General features: G+C 34.7%; 1 protein-coding gene and 1 long non-coding RNA gene across 4 annotated transcripts in view; one reads left to right on the top strand and one right to left on the bottom strand.

Moving 5' to 3' along the window:
* Positions 1 to 25,259, top strand: part of LOC100649131 (ras-related protein Rab-37) — a 172,705-nt gene that overhangs the window by 55,172 nt on the left and 92,274 nt on the right. For both annotated transcript variants that reach the window (XM_003394526.4, XM_003394525.4), the window contains exon 4: positions 17,296 to 17,406. In XM_003394526.4, coding sequence (XP_003394574.1) covers positions 17,296 to 17,406 — 111 coding nt within the window. The remainder of the gene's footprint in view (positions 1 to 17,295; positions 17,407 to 25,259) is intronic.
* Positions 23,195 to 25,000, bottom strand: LOC110120314. Of its 2 annotated transcripts, none has more exons than XR_002308937.2 (3): positions 24,550 to 25,000; positions 24,158 to 24,220; positions 23,195 to 24,062 (listed from the first exon to the last, which is right to left on the bottom strand). It is a non-coding gene; the product is annotated as an uncharacterized LOC110120314 (long non-coding RNA). The 2 variants fall into 2 exon arrangements; XR_002308936.2 differs by having other exon boundaries at positions 24,158 to 24,451.

A 25,259-nucleotide genomic window follows, 5' to 3' on the forward strand; every position in this document is an offset into this window, starting at 1 on the left:
TTTATCTCGAACAGGATATTGTAGGAGAGATGGTTTCGTTTTGAAATTCTAATTGTCCTTGTTTTCGTAATCTAATTTTTCTTCTCTGTAATTTAACTTAATTATCCGATTTAATTTTTCCTTGATATGTCATTTGTATGCCGATCGTGTCATTATTGATGCATATTGTGTCATACTAATTTTCAAAATACTGGGAACTAATGGAAATTTAGATTTAGAATTCCATACCTCTGTATATCTGGCATAACTGTAGAATATTCCCTTTCTTTTTTAAATTAATATTATCTAAATTTCGTCTATGATCCTTTGTAATCTTCTTACTTCTCCTATAATAGGATCAAATGGCTGATACAGTCCACTAATAGTATTGATCTATCCTATGATACACATCAACCAAAATGCATTCTAAATCAAAGTATCTAATTTGAAATATCAATGTTAGCACTAAGAAGAAAATCAAGTTCTCTATTGATCTATCCTATGATACACATCAATCAAAATTCATTCTAAATCAAAGTATCTAATTTGAAATATCAACGCGAGCACTAGGAAGAAAATCAAGTTTTCTTAAAGTGGAAATCTGAAATCTGAAATCACCAATCTTATTTATTCTCTAAATCGAACTAAATCATTGTTGATACAACCGTTAAAAACCAAGCACCTACGCCCACGAAACTGAATCAACCAATCCTGATCACGTTTCTTCGTATCTTCGCCTGATCTCACGCTGAATCAAATTTACCAATTTCAAAGGCCAATACGATCATCAGAAGCATGTTTCTTAAACAGGCAATCGCTTTACCTGCTATCACCATGAATTTGTATCAACCATATAACCATAAATTCACCTAATCTCACGTTAAAACAAACAACCAATTTCCAACGCCAATACCGTCAGAAACGGAGGTAACGTTGCTTGAACTAAAAAATCGCTTTACCTGCGATCGTCACGAAACGATAAAGCGACAAAGTGCCTCGACTCGTTCGTTATTTGCCAGCATCGGGAGGAAACCCGCCAGCCGGAGATGGGAAGGAGGAAAAAAGAAAAGGAAAAAGAAGCTGGAGATCAAGCGGATTTTTTCCGCGTGCACCAGCCTGGAACTCGGCTAGGAACTGCGTTGACCTTAAACGGCTGTGCATTTGGCGGGCTCGCGCAGTTGCATACAAATTGAGTTAGCGGCCTCGTGGTAATGAAGGAAGACGAGAACAAGCCGACGAATGTATGAGAGGACAAGAGAGAACAGCGAACGAGTGTACGCTCCAAGGAAACCGCAGGATTACTCGTATCTTCAATCTGATTATTTTTTACTTTTCTTCCTTTTAAACATTATTTTCATTCCGGTGGGCACGTTAGCGTTTCTTGTCTTATTCTCGCGTAATACTCTTTTTCTTTTCGATTTCGTAGCTTTAGAATTCTAGATGGATTCAGTGGCTCGAGAAGCAGTTTTCTGTTATCCGTATAGTTTGGAATTTTCAGCTGATTTGACCTACTGGGACAGCTGCGAAAAATAAAAGTATATACTGTTGCACGAACACTGATGCTTTTCTTTCATAATTATTATTTATATTCAGCAGAAAATAGCCGATTTTGAAACAATTTTTCTCCTGTGCTTCGTAAATAGAATTGCGATTAAACGAAAGACACGCGAGTTTTTCTTACGTTTCGCTTTATATTTTAAAGACTATTCGACGTACGTGAAAAGGTTCACATAGAAAACTGTAGTAAAATTACCTGTGAAATGAGAAGTGTTTAATTAAAAGGCAGCAGATTAGTAAAAAGTGTGAAAAAGTCTACTTTCTTGGTTAAAATTGTCATACAATATCGAAGGCCTGTGATAAATACTACTAGTAATTTCGTCAGCTACTAAATTTTGAGCCGATACGTTTGCTAGTCCTTGCATGGTCAATTTGCCAATTCCTGAAAATGGCTAATCGCCTTCTGAATTTTCTGCCATGATGCACGTAAGTTCTGACGTTTCCCACTGTGGTTGCCAAATACGTACATATCGTATTTCTATGCTACACGAGCTGTAAAACAACTACGAAAAGCACAGAGCACGAAATCTCCAACGTTCATCGTAAAATATACCAAGAACTACTGGCTTGTTCGAAAAATTCGTGGCGATAGTTAAGAAAGATTTAACTAGAATCAAACTTTTCGATGTGTATAATTTCACAAATCTTCTCTAGAGAAATTGTTCCTCTATTTCGTTAGAGGATTCCTTCGAATAACTTTCACAGACCTCTAAATTATTTTATTTCTTACTCACATCTTTAAAATAAGTCTCGTAAAGACCTCGATAAAGAACAGATAAAGATGATATCGTACTCGATGAATGAGACGAATAGAAACGAACATCGGAGCTACAAATTTCTTGGATATTACGAGCTTCAACGTTGTCTCGCTACAAATTGCAACCTGCTTTTATTATCGGATTTTCGATGCTTTTTGTAGACTCACTTTAGTATCCAATTAAAAGCAACATTTGTTCCAACGTTTTGTTACTTTATAGAAATTTTCAATAAAAGCACTTACGAACTTTTCGATCAATCTAACACTATGCCTACGCTATACCATTTTTATGTACGTATACACGTAGAACCAAAAGTAAGTACGACATCCACTGAAATATTTCTTCACTTCTCCGCGAATTGCTATCAACGCGAAAAACCATCGAGGAATTTCAGCGGAAAAACGTTTGTACACCTTATGACAGATAGGTTAGACTCTGGTCAGTTCTTTATCGAAGAGCGTTTATCAATTTACAATTCCCAGTTCGGGGAGGCGGTGCATGGAATACCAATGGATCGCGGACGCGAAAAACGCGGCTTGAATCGTCGGGTTCGTCTGGAAGCAGCCGGTTGCTCGGATTCACGATAAAAGGAGAATCAACCTTTTCGATCGGGCAATGACAGGTGAAACGTGGCTACAAGAAGGGCTAAGTAACCGCAGGGACGTTTGCCATTTTTAGGGACATTATCGTCGCTTCGAACGAATGTTTTTTCAGATTATGTATAATGGAAATTGTAGATGTAGCGGCTCACGAAAGTATTCGACAACTTTTAGAAAACATAGGAAACTTTTTGAAAGTTCGTTAGAACTGTAATGCAATACGATTATCGTGAGAGTAATAGTAAAATTTTATACCAATCTGAAAGCGTATGTACAAGTGACCAGACGTTTATTGCGAACGTAGATTTGGCGAAAAATTAGCATAGAACGTGAGTAGTAGTTTTGAAGGTAGAATTAGAATGCTACAGATGTCCGTTGTTACATTTTGTGATTTATTAACGTAGTGTGTAATTGAGTATTCAAATATTTGAGCTAGAAAAATTTATCGATGCCCAGCTGGACAAATTGTACAGTGCAAATTAAATAATAAAAAAAATATTTCGGTGAGCTAGAAAAATTTATCGTATGTCCAGCTGAACAAATTGTAATGTACAAATTAAATAATAAAAAAAATATTTCGGTGAGCTAGAAAAATTTATCGTATGTTCAGCTGGATAAATTGTAAAGTGCAAATTAAATAATAAAAAAAATATTTCGGTGAGCTAGAAAAATTTATCGTATGTCCAGCTGGACAAATTATAAATGTGCAAATTAAATAATAAAAAAAATATTTCGCTGAGCTTTGTCAAGTGTATACTTTCAGTAAATATTTTGTAACTTCTACGTACATTTTCAGATTCGTTTTAAATTCGACTAATATAACCACGATTGTCGTGGCTCGTTCCATTGCTAATGAAATTTCAAGGTGTTCTGTATAATATATACGTAGATAGAAATCTTTTAGAATTGTTGGAATATTTTTGTTAGCTATCGTACATATTAAGTGCGTATTAATTTTTACGTCTGATCTTATCTCAGGTAACAACATATAATTAGTAGATATCGATAAAAATAATAGTCGACGTTAATTAATATGAATGAAAAGGCAATTGTCGAAGGTAGCTTTGAAAATATAGAGAAATTATAGAGACACTTAAGATAAATGATTTAATCGTAGAATGCTTAGAACATGTTTCCAACCACATTCTAACAGTTTTTATAGATTTTATGAAATATCACCTATTTATCGGAGATACGTATGAAACTCGACTCGACATTTTCCTGTTTCACTTCCAATTTAGCCTAACATTTTGATCCCACTTATGGCTAGAAACAAAAAATCAACGATAGAGAAACCTTGCTCCGTCGTAATGTTGAAAATATTGGATTGGCAACTAAGTGATTGACCCAATATAATAAAAATATCGATCTGTTAATTGAATTGTACCAAGCGCCCAAATACTTGCGCACGGTAGTGCACGTATTACAGGATCGTGCAATTTATCGCGATTGTGTGGGTGACTGTAGCTCTTCGTCAAAGTAACCAGCGAGATTTTTGTGTTACCAGGGTGAATCAATTAGATTTCATTCGCGAATCGGGCGCTGGCCATCCGACGTCCTCGGATCCATAATACATAAAGAGGCTGTCGGCTGGGATTTGCAATTCCGAACGGTTACGAAGTTAGTTTGCCCCGGTAATGGGCGAAGAAACGCGGCGGTCGAGTAATAATTTCGTTCGACTATCGGCCACCGCAAAAAGGGGGTTGCAGCGGCGGAATCCTTCTTATTGTTCGCTCGTAATTGAGTTTTTCGCTAATATATTCTGCGAGCGTTCGATCTGGCCGACGCTCTCCTTTCCGGCTTTTTGCCGTTCGCCAGCACGCGATATCCGCTCGCGCTTTTTTCTTTATCGAGCTTTAAATTAGAATCTACTAGAACGTGGACCGATGTAAAGCAACTTTAGATTATACTGTTAGAAAATAGATGTGTGTACATCTGTTCGTACAAGCGAGGAATGAAAGAAAGCAAGACAAAAGGTAAACGCTATGAGACGAACGCATCACGTAAATGTTGAATGAATGAATGTGCAATAAAATAAAATATTTTCTGTTTGAGATGTAAAAGAGAATAGAGCGGTGTTCGTTAATACTTCAAGTTATTATGTTACATATAAAATAATTATCCTGTTATATATAAATTTTGTATTTAATAAAACGTTATATATTATTACTTTCACATATACGTTGCATGAAACGATTGGAAATGGATATGGAATTTACTGTATCAGAGAGAGAAATGAAGGAATTTTATGTTACAAATAGTATTGGATGCGTAAATTGGTACAAATAGTATTAAGGTGTTAAATAACGAGTAATTTAAAGAATCTAAATCATAGTCATAAGCAGATTGCAAGTAGCGTGTACTGGGGTGTATCGAAGGCCAGGCAAAAAATGGCACTGATATAATTTATGGATTATAAATATATACTATGTATACTAATGTATATTACAGCATGTTAAATGTTAGATTATGCATAATAATGAAGTATGCATAATCATGCAAGGGATTAGTAAGTATGGAACTATTCGTAAATAGAAAGGATATAAATTACAGACTATAAACAACGTGACATTGAGCATCAGATTATAAATAATAATAGTTTCTTCTACAATTCGTAAAATAGAATTTCCGTGTATGTAATCAATTTTTGAAAGGAGAGCTACATTTATGAAGCAGAGGATATAATGGTAAAAGTTGGTAATGATATCGGGCAATGAAAGTTCCACATGCCGCGTATTGCAGATTCTCTGCCATTTTGTTTAGCCCCGATACCAAGCTCGACGCATATTCAATTAACTAACTCTCAAATTGCGTTTGTTCCTTGTTACCGCATGAACCTTATTATTAAATTAATAACATCCCCGGTGTCTAATTTCGAGGAAATTTGGAAGCCAATAGACAGAATGTAACGTTAAACCGTCTCGTATTCATTTTTCGCAACTGGTAATGGAATTACGATTATGCCATTAAAGCAAAATGCAACGCTCCACATGTGCGTATTATGAAATTTCTAATTAAAGCTTGTTATTCCCGCGTTCAAATTTCACACAATGGACGATTGTACGATTATACCTTTTGTTCGAGTGAAATATGCAAGAACTTTGCAATCATATTTCCAACATTGACTTCCATTTTTATATCCTGTTATAATGTTTTATATTCGAATGATGAGAGAAATAAAAGAATATTGGCTAATTAACAAATTTCTCTGATCTTGCGTTATTTAATAGTATCCGGCTGTTTGTTATTTAGCTGAAATATTTCAATCAATTAATTTTCTTGTTGTACAACGGTGTTTCGTTTTTCTGTCAAAATTTTTATCTCTCTCTTGACAATCTTTTCTAATTTATACAATGAGATTTAAAAAAAAAAAAAACACTTCCTTTACGTATATATTATTACTCAGATATGAAACAACGCAATTACCTTATTATAAATAATATTCACTCTTTTTAAAGAAAAAAGAAAAATATTCTCATTGCTGCCAAACTAGTACGTACCTTAAACGAACTAACAAAAGTAATTTCTTGAAACATTCTGGTAAAATCAGCCTGGCGAGAACAAAACCTAGAAACGGCACGTGGGGCGCCATTTTTTACACAGCAACCGCACCCTCCACCTATTAAAACGTCGGAACCGACATTCTCCGCTTCCAAATTTGATCACAACACGCTCGGAGTCGTGGCACACGGCCATGTTCGCAATTAGTGCCAATTAACCGGCTATATTTAGCGCAGCGGACACATTTTTGCAGAATCTCGTTATCCTCGTTCGCGTTTATCGGTCGGTGGTCGCTGGTATCGTTCAAAGTCTTCCTCTCTGCCTCTCTCTTCTCCTTTCCTCTTTCTGTTCCATTTCAAGATGATTAGCATACGAATGCACACGGCCTTGCCGCGCTATTGGATGTCGACAAGAAAAGAAGCATTGTACAGGATATGCAGAAATATTTGTCTTAATCCTTGAAAATGTATAAAGGAATTTGGATTGTTGAAGATTTGTAGGAAAATTTTCTGGATTTGTCTATTTATTTTCCTAGCAAACTCGCATGTTCCAACGTCTAAATTTATTATTCAAAATTCAACATTTCACGCACATTAATCTAACGTCATGTTGAGCAATAAGCTCGTACGTATTTTATGGAAAATTATTTTCTTCTGTCATCATTTACACATTCAATTTTACACAAACTGTGCTTTTACGTTCTTTCAATTATTCGATGGTCACTTGTTAACAAAATTTCCAAATATTGGAACAATCGATATATTTCTATATTATTCTATATGCAATTGTATATCATTCAAAAAATAATTAATTTGAACAACCAATGGTAGCTACCTCCTTTAATTTCTTCTTCCGAAAGTCCACGGTTCCTATATGCTCACCTGCATACGCATATTGATACACCTAATATTTAAAAAAACAGATGTTTGGATAAATAACATGCAAAATTCTATATAAAATTATCAAGCGTTTCCACTGTTACAAACGTAAACGTAACCGACAAAATACGCGATTGACAAGCTTTTTCACGATTCTGGCAAATTTTCCCGTAACACCGACGCGCAGCGTAATAATCCTCGCCTAATGAACAGTGAAACTTGTCGCTTGCGTATCTTGAAAATTTTGCAACGTCCGTGGCTCGCTTTATCCCGGACTATTTATCTTTCCAGGCATCGAATAAACGTCTGCCAGCGGCACGTTGCACCGGATCGCCCGTAATAAATTTACTCTCGTTCGAATGAAACGAGCTGCAACTTTCTTCTGTCTCTTCCGTCGAGTATGCTATACGTATCTTTATGTCTTTCCAATAGTTCCTTCGGAGAAACGATCGTACGTGACCGCGTATCGACAACGTTTGGATAAGTATGAGAGATGGGCTCGCGATGTATGTGGAAATTTAAAAGCTTGTGTGGATTCGTAAATTAGCAAGTAGATTAGATGGAGAATTTATGAATCGGTAGGTTGTAAGATTTATGATTCGTAATTTACGTATACCTCTAGTAGATAATATTGTGCAGGTTGTGTAGATTTGTAGATCAGTGGGTAGATCAGATTTGGAATTTATCAATCAATACTTTGTACAATCTGTGTTTCGTAGTTTCTATATGTATACGTACTTTCCGTAAATAGAATTATGCAGGTTGCGTAGATTCGTGGAATTAGTAAATAAATTGGAGTGAGAATTTATGAACTAGTACGTTGCAGCATTTATGATTGATAATTTATGTATGCTTTTAGTAACATTGTGCAGGTTGTGTAGATTTCTAGAGATTAGCGAGTACATCAGATTTAGAATTAATAATCAGTGCCCTGTAGAATCTGTAATTCGTAGCTCGTACATGTATAAATAAAATTGCGTAGGTTGCGTAGATTCATGGAATTAGTAAGCAGATGAGATTGAGAATTGATGAATCAGTACTTTATAATTTGCGATTTCTCACTCGCAGTTTGTATATATTTTTATTAAATAACATCCTATCGGATAATAGAACATTTTAATAAGTATCATTGCAATTAAGTATCAGAAAGTGTTGTGAAATATTATTATAGTGAAGTGTTATTGATATCGATGATTACAGTTCAAACTAAGCGGAGAGACGAATATTCGAGTAGAAATTCGGATAAGAAATACTGCAATAATGAAGTCTTCGTATTTAAATGTTCGTATTTGAATAAAAGTATTTGCACAATGGCACAAAACAATTAAAATATTCGAAATTTGTTAGATCGGATAAAAAGGAAAAAATTCAAACGTTAGGATGTTTCGATAGCAAGGTATTGAAATGATGAAAATTCAAATAACCAAATATGTATTTGCACAATGAGTTATTCGTCTAAAACATTTAACAAGTTATTCATTTAAATTCAACGCTGTGTATTCGAAGGAAAGTGAGTGAACAACGCGACAACCTTCCCCGGCGGACCTTCTCTTCGTTCCAGCTTGCACATTTGCACATGTTCCGAATTCGACGCGTACGTGCGCCTGCACCGTCTCACAGAGTGGCGCATGTAACGCGATATCTCTTGCGTTTTCGTGCGCGAGCGCGCAATGCAAATTACAATGCAGCCCGTATAAGTGCACGTCCGGCATTGTCACGTCGAACGTGGCGTTCGCTTTCCTTTTGCACCGCGTCTTCGGCCAACCATAAATTTTACGACTTTCGACTTCGACAACCGCCACAAAGTTCGGACTTCTCCAGACTTTCGCAGCGTTTTTCTCCAGTTTGTATTCCACATACTGTCGTATGTTTTGCTTGGTACACTTTTGCGTCCTCGTTCAGGTCCAAATGGTCTCTTAGTAGGGTAGAAGCTTCGAATTTTATCGCCATTTCTTCCGATGTCCTGCGAGATTTATTTTACCGATTTTCATAGAAACTTTCAATAGCAGGTGGAACCTTTTGCTTTAGTTATATCGTCACCACGAAATGTATTTAAGCAGAAATATTTACAGTCATTCAAAAGGTGCTACTGCACAATACGAAATTCGATATACCTAGTCCTAATTAATCAATTTATGTAAACGTTATAATATTAAGTTATCCGAAAAGTTTCTTTCGTTTTATGAGCAAATAATAGTCGTACAAGGTTTTTTTGTTTTATATTATTTTGTCGATTTACGATCCATTTTGTTCTGTTGAGATAAACACCGCGACATTTCACACTCTTGCTTTCACGTTTGTATGAAGGTTCACTGTTGTAAAAAACACGTTTGCGAAAGAAAGACACTTTCGGGACAATCTAATAGGTACAATGCAGCAACTTTTTCTAGCCACTGGATTTCCCCTAAGTTTCTGTTAAATTTCTCTCTGAATTTGTCTTTCTATGAATACAAGGAAATGCCAGTTAACCTTTCGAATATTTAACCACACTTATGGTGCATGCCATGTACTAAATATTCTAAATATTCTGAGGGGGTTGCATTCTTACAATTCCTTGTATCCTACGTTTTTTCTATAGAAAGATATTTTATAGAAATCCTATCATTGAGCCAAGCAAAACGTAGCACACAAAGACGATGATTCGTATAATAAACTCAATAAGAGGTGAAATGCACCATACGAAATCGTTCTTGAGATTTTTTGTCAAAGGGAAGTGCTTCCTTTTTCAAATCAAAGAAATCAGAAAGGAAGTTTGTAACGTGTTGTTGGTATCGGCGCCGCGGCGAGCCTCGAGGCGGCGCGGCGTCCCCTTCATGCAGAATTTCCATTGAAAGATTCGCAGGACCCCCAGGGGGTGGTCGTGACGAGTGTCGGCGAATGTGTCGGCCTCAGGGGCGGAGAAACTTAATTCACTGCCCTCCCTCCTCTTCCTCTCCTTCCTTCTCGGCCTTTATCCTTCGCCGTTCTACTCTCTCTCTCTCTCTTTCTTTCTTTCTTTCGTTTCCTTTCTCTCTTCCATATCTCTGGGCTCAGCCAGAACTCAAGTAAAGCTCACCCTCGAGTCTCAAACGAATTGCAAAAAAATAGCGAGAGAATTTCATACTTGCACCATTGAAAAATGGTAATTTTGATAATTAATTTTTTTATTATTATCAGCGCGATTCTGTATTCCACTACGTGTCTCTAATTCTTTGTGAAAGGTACTTTGTGAAAGAAGAAAGATAGAAGAATAATTAGAAAGTCGTTCTTCCTTTGATTGTTGTAGCCTTGCTCACGTCCATGTTATCTTATACGAGAAATTATACTTTAATAAATCATCAAGCAATTGAACAATAAATATATTTGTTTATTCGAAAAATTGATCTCCGATTTCAGTGTGTTGCTTCTTCTTTGTAAAAATGTTAGAAAATTTGTGCCCACGACTGTCCAGTCTCTGAACTTACAGAATTTTTCTCATCAGAAATGTCTATATTTTGAGTACTTGATAATGGCTTTGTTTGCTTCAGCACACTGTCCATTGCTCGTTATGGCATTTTAAAAGGATAGTCGTAACTCTAATTTTAAACAGAAAACTGTCGGAATTGTTTAAAATTAAGTTCCACCGTGCTTTCAGGTGCTGTGACAGTTTCTTCGTAAGTTGAATTTTCTTCCTCTTCGAAATTTCTCTGTTCTTTATTCGCAAATGTTCCTTTTTATTCCCTCGCGAATGTTTGTTATTTCCTTAAGAAGTTTTTCTCTTTCATTTCCATCTTTCAAATCGCGTTATACAATTGGCAATTTTTTGATCGTCCTACAATATTCGACTAGAAGAGAGCGAAATTAATTCGACGCTTGTTCTTCGATCTCGAATTTCGAGCTACGCTCGAAATTTCGGGCGAAAACTGCTCTATCAGCGTGAATTAAAAGCGATCATGCGAAAGAGCCAATACAGCATGAACGAAAAAAGGACAACGTCGATCGACGAAACGAAACTTCCGATGGCCTGTTTTGCGCGAAAGAGCGATCCCACCTTTTGCGACAAAGCTTCTCGTTTCGCTTTTACAGCTTCTCACATCCGATCCCATCTAATCGACAGCTTTTTCCTCGTCAGGAAGAAACGACTACCATTTGTTCCATTTGTTCCATCGCTCGAGGAACAAATGAGTTGTGCAATTTGGGCTGGATAAGAAAAAGAAGTAGCTACTTCGATATCAAATAAACTAAATAAACGAATGAATACAACGAAGTCCATGATACGTAATAATTGAGACTTAATTGAAATCCTATTGATTTACTTAGTTCGTTCAGTGGTTGATTCATTGAACGTACAAAGTAAATTCGAAATTAAAGAAACAAACATAAATACCTCAAGTATCCGTGACTGGACTAGAGCTTCGTAAAACGGAGGAAAGAGGAATTAAATCAAACAAACCAATTAATTTGTTACACGATCATACAATACCAGTTGATTCTTAACTGAGACCCTACGAATTCGATTAACACGATCGCTCCAGCTCCGATTTTCATTTCGTACTGTGCTATAAGCTGAGAACAAATCTTCGTACGACACTCTGTCTTTATATCGTGAAATACATTTTCACAATTTCAAGACTTTTATTTCAGATGTCATCCAAGTCGACACCAGGAATATTCTAAAATAACATGTCCACGTTTTTACTCCATTTTTCAGAAAGAAAAAAAAAGGAAAGGAAAGCAAATGTAATTAACCAATCCTCATATGTCTCATTGGTAATAATATTGCTAATAAGGGTAACTTTATGACAACACGATGAAAATTCTACTTAAAAAGCAACAGATATTCTTTGATAAGATAAACTTTGCAAACTTTAAACACGGTTTTCTCATTTTGCAAACCAATGGACATAAAACAGTTAAGAACTGGAGTGACCGCAGTATCAGCCAACTCGAGTGCGCGTCGTACGCAGTGAACGTGTTAAGTGAATTATAAAAATCCTTCAGAAATGAAAAAGAATGAATAGAGCAGCGACGATACGAAGGTTCGTAAGGCGGAGAAATTACATGTTCAGCAAAGAGTCCCAGCTGCGTATCCCTAAGGGTAATGCAGGTGGAAGCGGTTGGTCGTAATGTAATAATTTGCCCGTGGCCTGGGTCAAACGTCGAGTTCCGTTCGCAGTGGACTCTGTTCACAGGTGTGTCGTGAACGAACAGAAAATGAGAGAGAAATAAAAAATGACGAGGAAACGTCGCGAATAATTTCGGGCCCATCTACCGATGGCCACAAATTTATGACGAGGTAGTAAAAGTCTGACTGACTAATTCTGTTACTTTTACGAGCTTCGCGGATAAGACCGGACGACGCGACGATCATCATTTCACGTTTGCCTGCTTTCGTTGAGAATTCTCCAGTTAGTTTATGATCCTTTCGTTTCCTTATCTTCCCTCCTTTCTCTCTGTTTTACGTTCTCCGCTTATTTTTCCCTCTTCTTTCCTGTTTTTCTCTTGCTCTGCATTTCTCTTCGTTTTGCCTTCCTGACTTTCGTGTTACACGGTGGCTACTGAAAATATCATAGGACCACCCCTGGGAATTTTTCAGATACATGTTTCATTTTGAAACATTTTGAAATTTCATTAACGATGTAATGAAAATCATGATACTGTTATCGTAGGTGTATTGATCGAGTTTGAAACGAATTTGAAAATCTATTTGGAAGTTGGAAGATTTTTATTGGAATATTTTGAAAATATCACCGAGATATTTGAACGATCGATTGTGTATTATATTAACCCCTTGCACTCCTATGTCGAGTGTGACTCGACATCAGTTTTTATCTTAGGAACTCCTTTGTCGAGTCCCGCTCGACATTCTTTCAGACCCACCTTTTTTGTGAAACCAGGATTGCATCCTGGAAATTATTTCAAGATATATCATACGCTTAGAAATTATAAAATACAACAATAGTGTGAACAAAACTGGTATTTAAGTGAATTTGTTTCTTCTTTTATTTATTTAAATTGTCTTATTTTTTAGTTAAAGTAAATTTCAAATAAAACACTTAAAAGCGTCGGGAGCTGCTGATAACGAAATTGAAATAAAATTCCGAGTGCAACTTCTGTAGCACTAATTCTATGTTCAAGATTACTATTCACATCGTATACTAACTGCTCACCAAATATACGTTTGTAATAAATGTAACTTCTACATACAATTTTCGATCGTTTTCAAATATTATTATCGTAATTACGATAGTCGTGTCTCACTGTAACGCTAACGAAGTTTCAAGATGTTTCGTACAACGTACATAATACATTCATAAAAATCTTCTATGGCGAATGTTCGTACACTTTCGTGAGCCACTTTATATCTCTTCACATAGCTACTTTCCATTCTGACTTTGTTATTACAAGCTTCACGTAACGCTACCGTATTTCGGTATGAATTAATTCGAATCTTATTTACTATTCTAAACAAGTTCGATATCTTAGTCGTTGATACCAGTTCCAGTAATAAAAAGCATACTTAATGCGATGAAATATTTTCATAGACAAGGTAATAAGCAGCATATCTCTATTATCGACAAATGAAGATAAAATAAGACAGCGATCGAGCGAATTTAAACTAAATATCATTTCTTTTGTACTTTATACGTTATCCTAACGATTATCGTTACTTTCCATCGTAATTAATGTCTCTTGCGATTTTATGGAGTTTCTGAACCGAAAGAGGATATTCTTAACAAGATAATAAACCGAATAGCCATTTCTATGCCCGAACTGAACTCTTATCTTCGCATCTAGCACTCGAAATGACTACCTTTCAATTTCGACGCAACCTGTTCGAACCTAATCATCGATCTCTTTACGAGCTGAAATTATCCAGGTGTTCCATCAATTGGCGAACCTATTCGATACATTGACACGTGTTATGATACTTGACATTCAAAGTACGATTCAGGCCTCGCCGTTATAGCCATTCGCGTGTGACATATTTACATATTGTACACGTATATCTAAATAATAATCTAATCTATATCTCTGAAGTTTCAAATAATAAATTGTTTAAGGAATAACTATTACCGATTATATCAGGAAAAATCTAGTTATTGAAAATTCTATTGAAATTTCAATGAAATTTTCATTACGTCGTCACCGAGGTTGTATCACATTTTATTATTACATGTATGGAAAATTATACACTATAAGATATTTATTTATTTTCATAGCAATACGTATATTGTTCGAACGTATATTTAATAATCATGTTTGTGTGTAACTGCTCGTCTATTTAAATGTTTCTCCAAAATGATTACCTTCGTATCGCAGCAAATCGTGCAATCTTTTATCGATCACCTGTTTACGAGTTCGGGATGTTCAGAAGCGACGAGTTTGTCAGCTGCTACGTGAGGATATCTGATATCGTTTAGAATCAGCAGAGTGATCAAAATAACCAATTCTCTGAAAATGAACAAATAGATCAATTGTTCAAAAATTCATAAAATATATGTGTGGGTAATTATCTTTCTGCTGTTAGGTATTTTTCCATACAACTTGCGTTTCGATTTTTCGAATACAGATTGTTTATTAACGTACATTAATTAATCAGAAATGTTCTATCTGGCAACTATTATAGAAGCATTTTATGTTTATCAGGAAATTCCTCTCGGACAGAGAGAAATGGGATATTTATTATCAAGAAAGTCGTAAGGAATGTAAAGCCGTAATAACGAAATTAATCGTAGAAACAAATTAGCCATTAACATCTAATTTACAATATTTTACCACATTCTTCGTTTGTCAGTATGTTCAAACAACGAATACACCCGACTACAGCCCGCGCAACTGTTACAAAAATTAGAAACGACTCGTTTTAACATCCACATCGAACATCAACATCGCCTGAAACATTCCACTTGAACATTCCTACGGTATTCCGTAAGAAAAATTCATCGTAGCGTCGTTGTAATTCATCTCCCTTAACCAACCGATAATGGCACCCGTGCCTTTCGCACTGTGATGCCTACGACTGCATAAACCAACATTTACGCAGTGTGCTTTCGTGAGTATGTGTTTGAATACACGTTTGCGGAAACGCGAATATATTTCTATAGGCGATGGTATTAGTGGCGCGTGTAATTTTTTGTGCAATAATAAGAAAATATTTTATAGCGATATTTTAGGCTTCAATGTGATAATTATTTCTTGAAATAATAAATACTGGAATAAATATCATTATAATCATATATAATAATAATAATTAGTATCATTAGAAGTAAATAATTATTAGCTAATATTACTAATATTATTGCTATCATTATTATATAAGCATGTATTAATATTTATTTATGTATTTATTATTTTATGAAATAATTACTATATTGAATATTATTAGTATTCTATGATTAGTGTTATTAGAAGCAAATAGTTATTTGCTAGTATCATTAATATCAATGATATTATTGTTATTAATATTGATAATATCATTTGGTTACAATTAATTAATTAATAATCTTTTATTCTGTAATACTTTTACTGTTTTCAGACAAGTAAAACAAAAAGAGATATTTCATGGCCTGATGTAAGAAATATTTTCTAAGATAATATATAACTAAAGCAATTAATAATAAGCATATACACTAGTAATAATACTAATATGTAGTACAGTAATATTAATAACAATAATACTAACAATATCAGAGTATTGGCAATAATTAGTCAATAAAAAATTGCATAATTTATGGTATTTTTATAGTTTTTTGGCACTATATGTCATAGTATTTTGAAGTACTGTCAGAATATAAAATGGTACCTATCTGTTCCATTAAATGTTCCATAAAAAATACGAATGCCCGTAGTAAAGGATGAGAAAACAAAAATAGGCGGATGTAGTTTGAGTTCTACTTTTCTTCTATAAAATTATACGCATGGCCGAACTTGTACCTATGGCGAAGCAGGTGCCATCCTGGCTCGTAATGTAATAATCCAGCAGGTCAAACGGCTATTGTCGGCTACAGGTGTTGCTATCGAGGAACGGCCACAGTCAAAGTGCAACAAAGTTGACTGCCGACCGCAGCCTTTATGGGACCACACAGCGTGCCACGGTTCATGGGAGAGAAATCGAACCATGCGTTACGCGTAATTTGAGAAGCTACCACCGGGCCAAGAAAAATCGTAAAGGATGCTCCTGCTCGCTTGTAATTACAGGGTTGCCCCTAATTGAAGCGGTATTGGCCGAGGGGAACTAGGATTTCGACAGGAAGTTCGAAGGTTATAGGTTCGTTTTGAAAATGATTGGAAATTGATTGGTGACTGATTGGACGATTTCAGGATATTTGGAAAAAATTGTTCGTCTATATATAATCTACATACCTACTTGAAATCACTTGCGCTCTTTAATCTATTTTTCAGGACAATTATTGTAATTCAAAGATTTAGGTCAGTTGTTATAATCTTTTCCAACTTGCAAAAGTTACGGATAAATTACGTTGTAACAATACATCCAACTTTGTGCAATAAAGAAGATGGAAATTAAAAAAGAATTACTATCGATTGGGGAACTGACAATCGTAGTAGCATAAGTCAAGATTTTCACAATTTAATCGCAAATCGTAACTTTCATCATGCACCAGATTCCAAGTAGCATCCATTTAATTTTGTAATTAAATAAATTTATTCTATGCTACGGTATAGCTTCTTTTATAATTTGAGGAAATATAATGAGTTGTTTAGAACAATAAAGGTAAAATGTAACGCAAGAATGACAATGGACTTATAACACTATGATTCTTAATCCTCCAATTAGTAATATAAATCTATATTCTCGTCGATCGTCAATTTAAATCCTACTTCGTTGCAAATAAATCTTCGATTAAGATAAAAGTGGCCACTTTAAAATTGATCCCGGAAGCTGTCAATGTTCTGCAAGGGATATTCATTCGAAGAACGATATCGTAAAGTCCACATAAACGGTGTTCAATAAAGAGATACTTTGGTTTGATTGACGTGCGCTTGATAAGAAAACGATAGTGATCGAGGACTTACGACTTCTCTTTCTTTTTTTGATCGCAGACAATTCTCCTGGGCGACAGCGGTGTTGGTAAGACATCTCTGCTGGTCCAGTTCGATACCGGAAGATTTCAACCAGGAAACTTCGCAGCAACTGTTGGCATCGGCTTCACGGTACGTGCCACATCAATATTCAATATTTATTTGTTTGTTTAGACGAAAGCCAGTGGAAGCATTTGACTTGCAATCCGAAAGCAGATTTTGTGCAAAGAGCACGATTCGATGAATATAACAAGAAATCAGGTTGGAATTTTGTAAAATATTTATTTAATATTTTTACTCTTTGAATATCATCCTGTGAGAAGATTAGAAGTTTGTGTTTGGAAAAGAGCTTTGATATTGTACGTTAATATGGATCGGATTAATGAGAAGAATTGAAAGTATTTAGAACAGGATCGATGAGCAAAATTGAGATTTGAAATTTTGCGTTTGGAATAGGATTATCGATACAAATTTTACAAGTCAGTTGTCCGCATCATTGGCTTTCGTTCTTTCAACCCCTTAAGAGATCGCTAAATATTAGGAAAATAGTATCAATAAAACACATGTCTTCAGTTGCATTGCTTTATTAAATAAATGTCTACAAAATGATATCAAAAATAATTTCCAGCTAAGTCTTGTAATTATTATTATAAAATTGTCTACCTTTCGCGATACATATGGCACAAATGTATCTTAAGGGGTTGATCTGATAAAATGATCATGAAGTATCTATCATGAGCAGATACGATTCAGCGTAAGTATTGATTTATTGATTTTCACGAGAATAACAGTGACTTGGTTTTTGAATTTTTCATCGCACAAAAAGATAACATCGATTGGTCTTTATTTCCACGTTTCTTTAAGATGTACTCCGTTAAATGAATAAAAAGAAGTTGATTCTCGAATAACGTTGAAGCTTTGTTGAGAGCGTTTTATGGATATTATTCTTAATTGCAACGAAGAAATACTCGATCGTTGGCTGAAATAAAATTCTCCTTCTAGAGTTCGCTTCGCCAATTAATTTTATTCCGTACTCGATTTTCTTCTACTTTCTTTACTTTACTTACCTGCTTTCATTATACCTACCATTCTTAATTTTCCCCAATTATTTGGTTTCATTTATTTTCTAACTTGAACTCGCTTTCTATTTCCACCAGCTGCCTGACAGTCTTCCAATTAATTCGTTTATTCTGTTGAAACAATCGCATAACGTATTATCCGACGAATAATACTTTTTAAAAAGTAGCTATCACGGTAAACGGAACATCTACCAACAATATTTGAGTTCGTTCCATTGCAAGTCGCGTCGTAAGAATACTTTTCGTACGAAACCTATACTTGGACTTACCTCAAAATAACTGAATTATGTCAAATTTTCAGAACTCAGAACATTCGCATTTAAATCGAAGATCAACAATTAATGTTATCATTATACATCTGTATTATGGAGTATCTATCTCGCATTAGTTTTATTAAAAATAAAAGAGAAGAAAGAAATTTTTAATTCCAATGCGTTGGCTACTGATATAATATATTCGACAAAATCTTAGAATTCCTGTCATATATGTTCATCGTACAATAATTTTCCTACAAAGTTTCAGAATACTAATCACACAACCGAGAAGTTCATATATAATGGAAAAGTTCAGAATAATCATATAACATGCGTTTACTGTAAATCACGTTTTTCAGCAAAACCTCAGAATACGTGTATCCATGAAAATATACTTTCATCTTGCTATAACTTTCCTACAAGATTACAGAATATTATATATTTATATATAATCATACGGAGTAATATAATAATACAGTACATTATTCATATATTTTACGCTATAATCCCTTTTTTAATGGTGTACGCGATAAATGTATTTTTAAATCAATAGAATCGCAAATTACGGTTTCTACGGTGAAATATCCTCTTCTGACGTGAATCTTAAATGAATTATAAAGTGTCATTTCCCTTCGTTAACGGGATTGCAAACGAACGAAATTTGATGCAGAGAAACATTAAGAAAACGTCGCGCGTTTTACAGGCGCAATTTCTTGCGTTTACAGGCGTCGCGGTGACAGCCCATTGCGACGCAGGGTCGCGCGTCACATTTGCGTGTATCAGCGTCTACCAATGCGAACGATGCATTTATGCATGAGGCTGAAAGGCGCGCGCGACGCTTTTACGCGCTGCCTCGCGGACGTTTACTTGCACGCGCGCGCCCACCAAATTTACGATCATTCCTCGGCTATGTATTTGTCATTCTTACGTCTTGAGTCCTCCAAGTATTTCCATCTTTTTGTACGCTTCATATTTCAAAAAGAGAAGGAGAGAATATTTTTTTAACCCTTTTAACCCTTCAATTTCTACAAGTAATTCAGATTACGATGTGACGTACGTGTGAGCTCTGTCAGTTTCTAAAGTTTTATCACCGATACAATAGAACGTATCAATGCATTAATTTGTTGATAATAGAGAAATTAATTATTTGACCATAGAATATGTCGATGACTAAAGTTTCGCGATGTTTTATCACCGATACAATAGAACGTATTAATGAATGAATTTGTTGATAATAGAGAGATTCATTATTTGATAATAGAATATGTCGATGACTAAAGTTTCGCGATGTTTTACCACCGATACAATAGAACGTATTAATGCATTAATTTGTTGATAATAGAGAAATTAATTATTTGACAATAGAATATGTCGATGACTTGTTACAAGTACTGCAGAAATATCCATTTGTAGCGTTTTTGGAGAAAAATAGTTTCAGAATTCAATGTCAGTTTATCATTAAATTGATATCTAATCTTTGCATTGTATTCATCTTTATCAATGATATTGTTCATTTGCTTGGAAATTGTACGTTGATCCTTTTTAGGAGGATAAAATGATGTAAGAAGGAGTAAGAAAGTGGATCGTGGTTCTTAAAAATATGTACATCAAATACAATAAACAAAAATATTATTTTTGATAAATTTATGAAGCATATGTAAATGTAGTTTTTATACAGCAGAAAGAAACGATCGAGAACTATTTGTTGCATATAAAGACTCAAATTTCAAAGTACACGTAGAATACACGTACAGTGAGCCATGTATGTCAATTCTTATAATTCCTATTGTAGTAAATTATAATAAAGCGAACGAGGAATGTAAAATTGCGAGTAATGTGAGAAAGCAACTTCATAAAACAACAATATAAAAGCAATTACAAAAACATCAGCTCGTCAGATAGGCTGACTTGCAATTTTATCACAATTTTTAATACTTTCTACTAATACAGTTCGATTCGTAAGAAAAATGTCTCACATCGATTAAAGAATTGAACGAGCTTCTGAATATATCAACTCGATGCTAATAAAAATACATTTACATTAATATTGTATAATATTAAAATAATGCAAAATATTCTAAATAATTTTAATAAATATTCTAACATAATACTTTTAAATTTAAAATTCTACAGTTTCAAACTCTGCACGAATTCTCATTCTGCACTGCATCCACGAACGTGAAATTTTCACACAGAATTAACAACATTAACCAGGAACAATTGCCTAAGGTAAAACACGATTTTACCAATACAGAATTTATAACCTTTTACATTAAACAATATCGCATGATTATATGATATGTGCGATATACGCGGAAAAGTTTGCTTTACTTTGGTCCATCATCCATCGTTATAATTAACGTATCGAATCGCAACAGGGAATAGCAGTCGTTTATTCGTGATACATGAAGTAATATTCAATATCGTCTAGTTAATGAACACGTGAGTCGACATAAATTACAATCGCGATAAACACACTGCTGATGGCTTTTGTTGTATCGTGTACAATGTGCATACAATAATCGAATAAACAAGCATCGCCAGTCAGATGAAATTCAGTCATCGATTATTTTTAATCACGAATAGTATCCTTTGGAAATTTGAAATTTTCCCGTGATCATATTATTTGGAAGCTCGGTTTTGGAAGAGCGTGGTAATTCTCAATCTTAATTTCGTAAAAATCTCATCGATCTGTTCGATGTTTTAACGATCAAAATTTATGAATTATCTAAGCTAGCAACTTGTGCGTAAATGATATACAATATAATGATAAATGATATTTATGCGCGAAGAAAGCTTATGGTCTACTTTCATTAGTTCGTACTTCTTGAACAATGAAATAAAATTGGCCAATTAAAACTTTTTTTTTTTTAACTACGTGTAAAGGTAATTACGTAACAAATATAGTGTTCCTTTTCTATGTTTTTTATTGTAAAAAATGCGACGAAACGTTTTTGGTTACTTGACAATTTTAGGATAATTAAGTATACATACCATATTATCTTTCGAGATTTTAAATTTCAAGATTAAATTTCAGGATTAATCGTGATCGATATATGTTCTTTCTTTTAAATTTATCACTTGGAAGCAGTTAACTGGCTTCTTTGATATCGAAAGCTTTAGGTTGAAGTTATTAGTGGAGAATTGAATTTCTTCCGAATGAAAACTACCCAGGGATGTCATAAATATTCATTGAGCGAGAAGGGCACAGAGATTGATCGAGGGAATTTTCTCTAATTATCATCGTCCAGACGCTTTTCACTTGTCTCGTTTCGTGGGACGAGCTGACGTGGTACGAACCGTTAATGGTTTTCCCATTTGTATTTCTACTTCGCCTAACTATGATTAAGGAGAAACGAAGGATTTCATCGAGTCACGTCTGTGAATAAAATAAGTAAGTACCTAACGTAATATAGAATTAGGATTATTGAAACTTTGACTCTATCAATTTTCTATTCGTTCTGTCAAATTTTGTATTCTTCAACTATTAAACAGATTTTTCAAAAATCTACGAACTGGATTAAAAAAAAAGAAAACGTCAACCTTTGCAAATTGACCAAACTTCTACTTTAAGAAATGGATACTTCATTTCCTCGCACAAAAGACCTGAAATTCGAATTCTGATTCGGACGTCTCGGTTGCACGTATCGAAATTTAATAGAAACCGAGAGAACTTCCAGATGGAAATCGGTATTCCTCTGGTTTATACGTACACTTTCAAGTCGTGGCGGACGGACAGCTATCCAGGCAGCGGTGCACCGTATCGTCGAGAAAGTTGAAATTGCTCTATCAAACAGCCGTTCCACTCGCAGATTTCTCTCGTAACACGTGTCTATCTCGTGATGGCCGTGTTTCGTCTCACGGCTTTCCCGCGAAACTTTCGTCTCGTTACGAGTATCTCGCGTCCATACAGGGTCTCGATCGAGCCCGATTCTTCCATTATACGAAATAATAATTATACGATATGTAAACTTATCGTTTGTTAATTATTTCACAAAGTTATTTCTAGATAGTTTGTATTCTAACGTTTCAGCGTTTATGTCGTATCTGTTAGTTTCAATGTTTGCAAATTACAGCTCCAACTGAATCGTGAATCGGAAAGCAAAGAAAAGCAACGATATTAGAAATATCGTGTTTTAAAATGTACGTTGAAACGTATGATCGTTCGTGCTATCTTCTTACGAACGATATATTTATTGAAACAGGCGATTCGTTTTTTGAGAAATTCAGTGTAAACGAAATTGTGAAACTTACACAACGCGGAGCTAATTTTAGTTTCGCTTTACACAAGTTCAATTTCCACCTGGACGTTAACGTTTTCAATTAAAACGGCTACAAACTTTCAATCGCGATTAACTGAACGCTAACAAGAAGTTCGTGGAAAAGTATGAAAATGCAAAATTGTAGGAAGAAAGAAGAAAGATTATATAACATTTGTGTAGGCTATATTTAAATTATTACAAGAATCTAATATAAATCCATTATGCGCTGCATTATTATACTTCTCACCATCTGAGAACTTTTTAACCTTATTATTTTCAATTAAAACGGTCACAAGTTAACGATCACCATTAACCCGCCTTTAACAAGAAGTGCGTGCAAGATGTACGAAAATGATAAAATGATAAAGAAGGCTAAGAAAGGTCTCTACATAGTATTTCCACGTTATACTTAAAGCACGATGGTCTGTTGTCACGAACGAGGCCGAAACAAGCCTCGTGTTTTCCTGTAATCGCCGGTTGTAGTTTTACGCGTACGCGGAACGAGGCGGCGCACCGGCGGGCAAACGTCGGTAAAAGCTAATTAATTAGCATGAACTTACAGTTCAAATCCGTTACAGTTAATCACCGTGCACTGGATCGAACAGTACGAGTTTAGCCCTAATTAAAACCTTACGCAGATTTCACGTTGGCCGGAGTTAATTAATTTAACTTGGGTCCAACGACGACGTCGCGTTGCTGTTTGTAGCTGCATAATTAGAGGAAGAAAAGACGTAGGCTGATGAGCGTGTTGCCATCTATAGCTCTAACTATTAATCTTGTACCGGTCGATTGATCGAGATAAAGATATTTGTAAAATACAGATTATAGTTTCTTTCTTTTTTTATTTTTATATCGTCGACAGAAATAACGTGTCCAGTAATTATTAATTAGTTAATTTATTGATAATTCCATTTTTTAGGACAAAGGTGTGGATTATGTTAAATCTTATCTTTCACTCGTCCTTCCACTCCCACCACAAATGCTTTCTTACGTGTATTGCATTTAAATCACTTTATCCCATTTACACCTTCTCCAGATACTCTTGCTTCTCCTTTTATTTATTTATTTTTTTTTTTAGTAATTATTATTAAATCATCATGTACGTATTTCATTGTTATTTGATTTCTTGGAAATGAACTAATGAAGTTATGCAGAAGAGTTTCCAAAAGAGAAGAAAGTAAAATTTCTTTTACCTACAAGATATTAAAATTCAGATGTTAGAATTATCCTCTTATGTAAATGATCGTCTATATTTTTTGACCTATATTAATATTATTAATTTTTTTACCTCTGTTGTGATTCTTCGCCACATGTTCAACATTAACTATATTTCATGTTCTTTTTTGTACAGCTGAAATAATAGATTAATCTTGAACAATAATGAAAAAAATGTCATCGAAACATTCCGCTTGTTCAGAATGGAAAACAAACAACATTATATATGTAGGAAAAGCATGGTAAAAAAGAAATCGATGCATATCTGGGTTAATTAACTTTTCGTAGAATTTCTCATGTATTTTATGAAAAATTATTTCATTCCATTATTGATTTAATTAGCTCGGTAGTAGGTTGAAGATGAAAACTGAACAAATTAGAAGAGAAAAGAAAAATGAAGAGAATCTTATGTGCTTTATCTTCTGTAATTAAAAAAAAAATTAAGAAAAAAAGGAATAAACTTACGAAACTTTCTTAAGGCTTATGACAAAACGACAACGACAGTTTGAGAACAGGGTCGAAGGCAAGTTTGCGATTCACGAAGCTTTCGCTTCTTCGACGCAATTCCCAGTCAGCAGGACGTGACGTTCTAACGAATTACATAATTATCGAGTCAATGAGATTCAGATCAAGCGAGGCAAACAGATAAGCACCGCACAAGCAATTGCGTAATGGTGTACCCTCACTTCCGCTCCGTACGTGCAGCACGTCGAATATTTACGTCAGAACTCGATTCTGAGATCGTGAAAGTGGAGAAAGAAAGCTCGTAGAAGAGCGTTAAATACAGTTAAGTCAAACCGATAATTCGTAGTGCACATTTTTTTTATAGTTTGCGAGAAAAATTAATTTTTATTAAACTGAAGGTTTTATTGGGAAAAAAGACTCTGTAGATGTATTTTCTATTGAATTTTTATTTACTTCCTAAATATGAAAAGAACAAAGTTTTTTTTTAAACTACTATAATTATCAATTAAAAATCAGCTAATATCACAAAACCACGACGAAAATTCTTAATGCGATTTATCCAATTCACCGTTTTATCTCTTGCAACCTTTTCTTAGAAAAGGTTTCAAGGATTTGGAAAAAACGAATTCCTCTACTTTTATATGATTTATAATGATTTATGATGATTTATGATTTATCGAAATAAATTAACGCTATAAAATTACAGGTAA

This window comes from Bombus terrestris, chromosome 3 (genome assembly GCF_910591885.1).
Source record: "Bombus terrestris chromosome 3, iyBomTerr1.2, whole genome shotgun sequence".
NCBI lineage: Eukaryota > Metazoa > Arthropoda > Insecta > Hymenoptera > Apidae > Bombus > Bombus terrestris.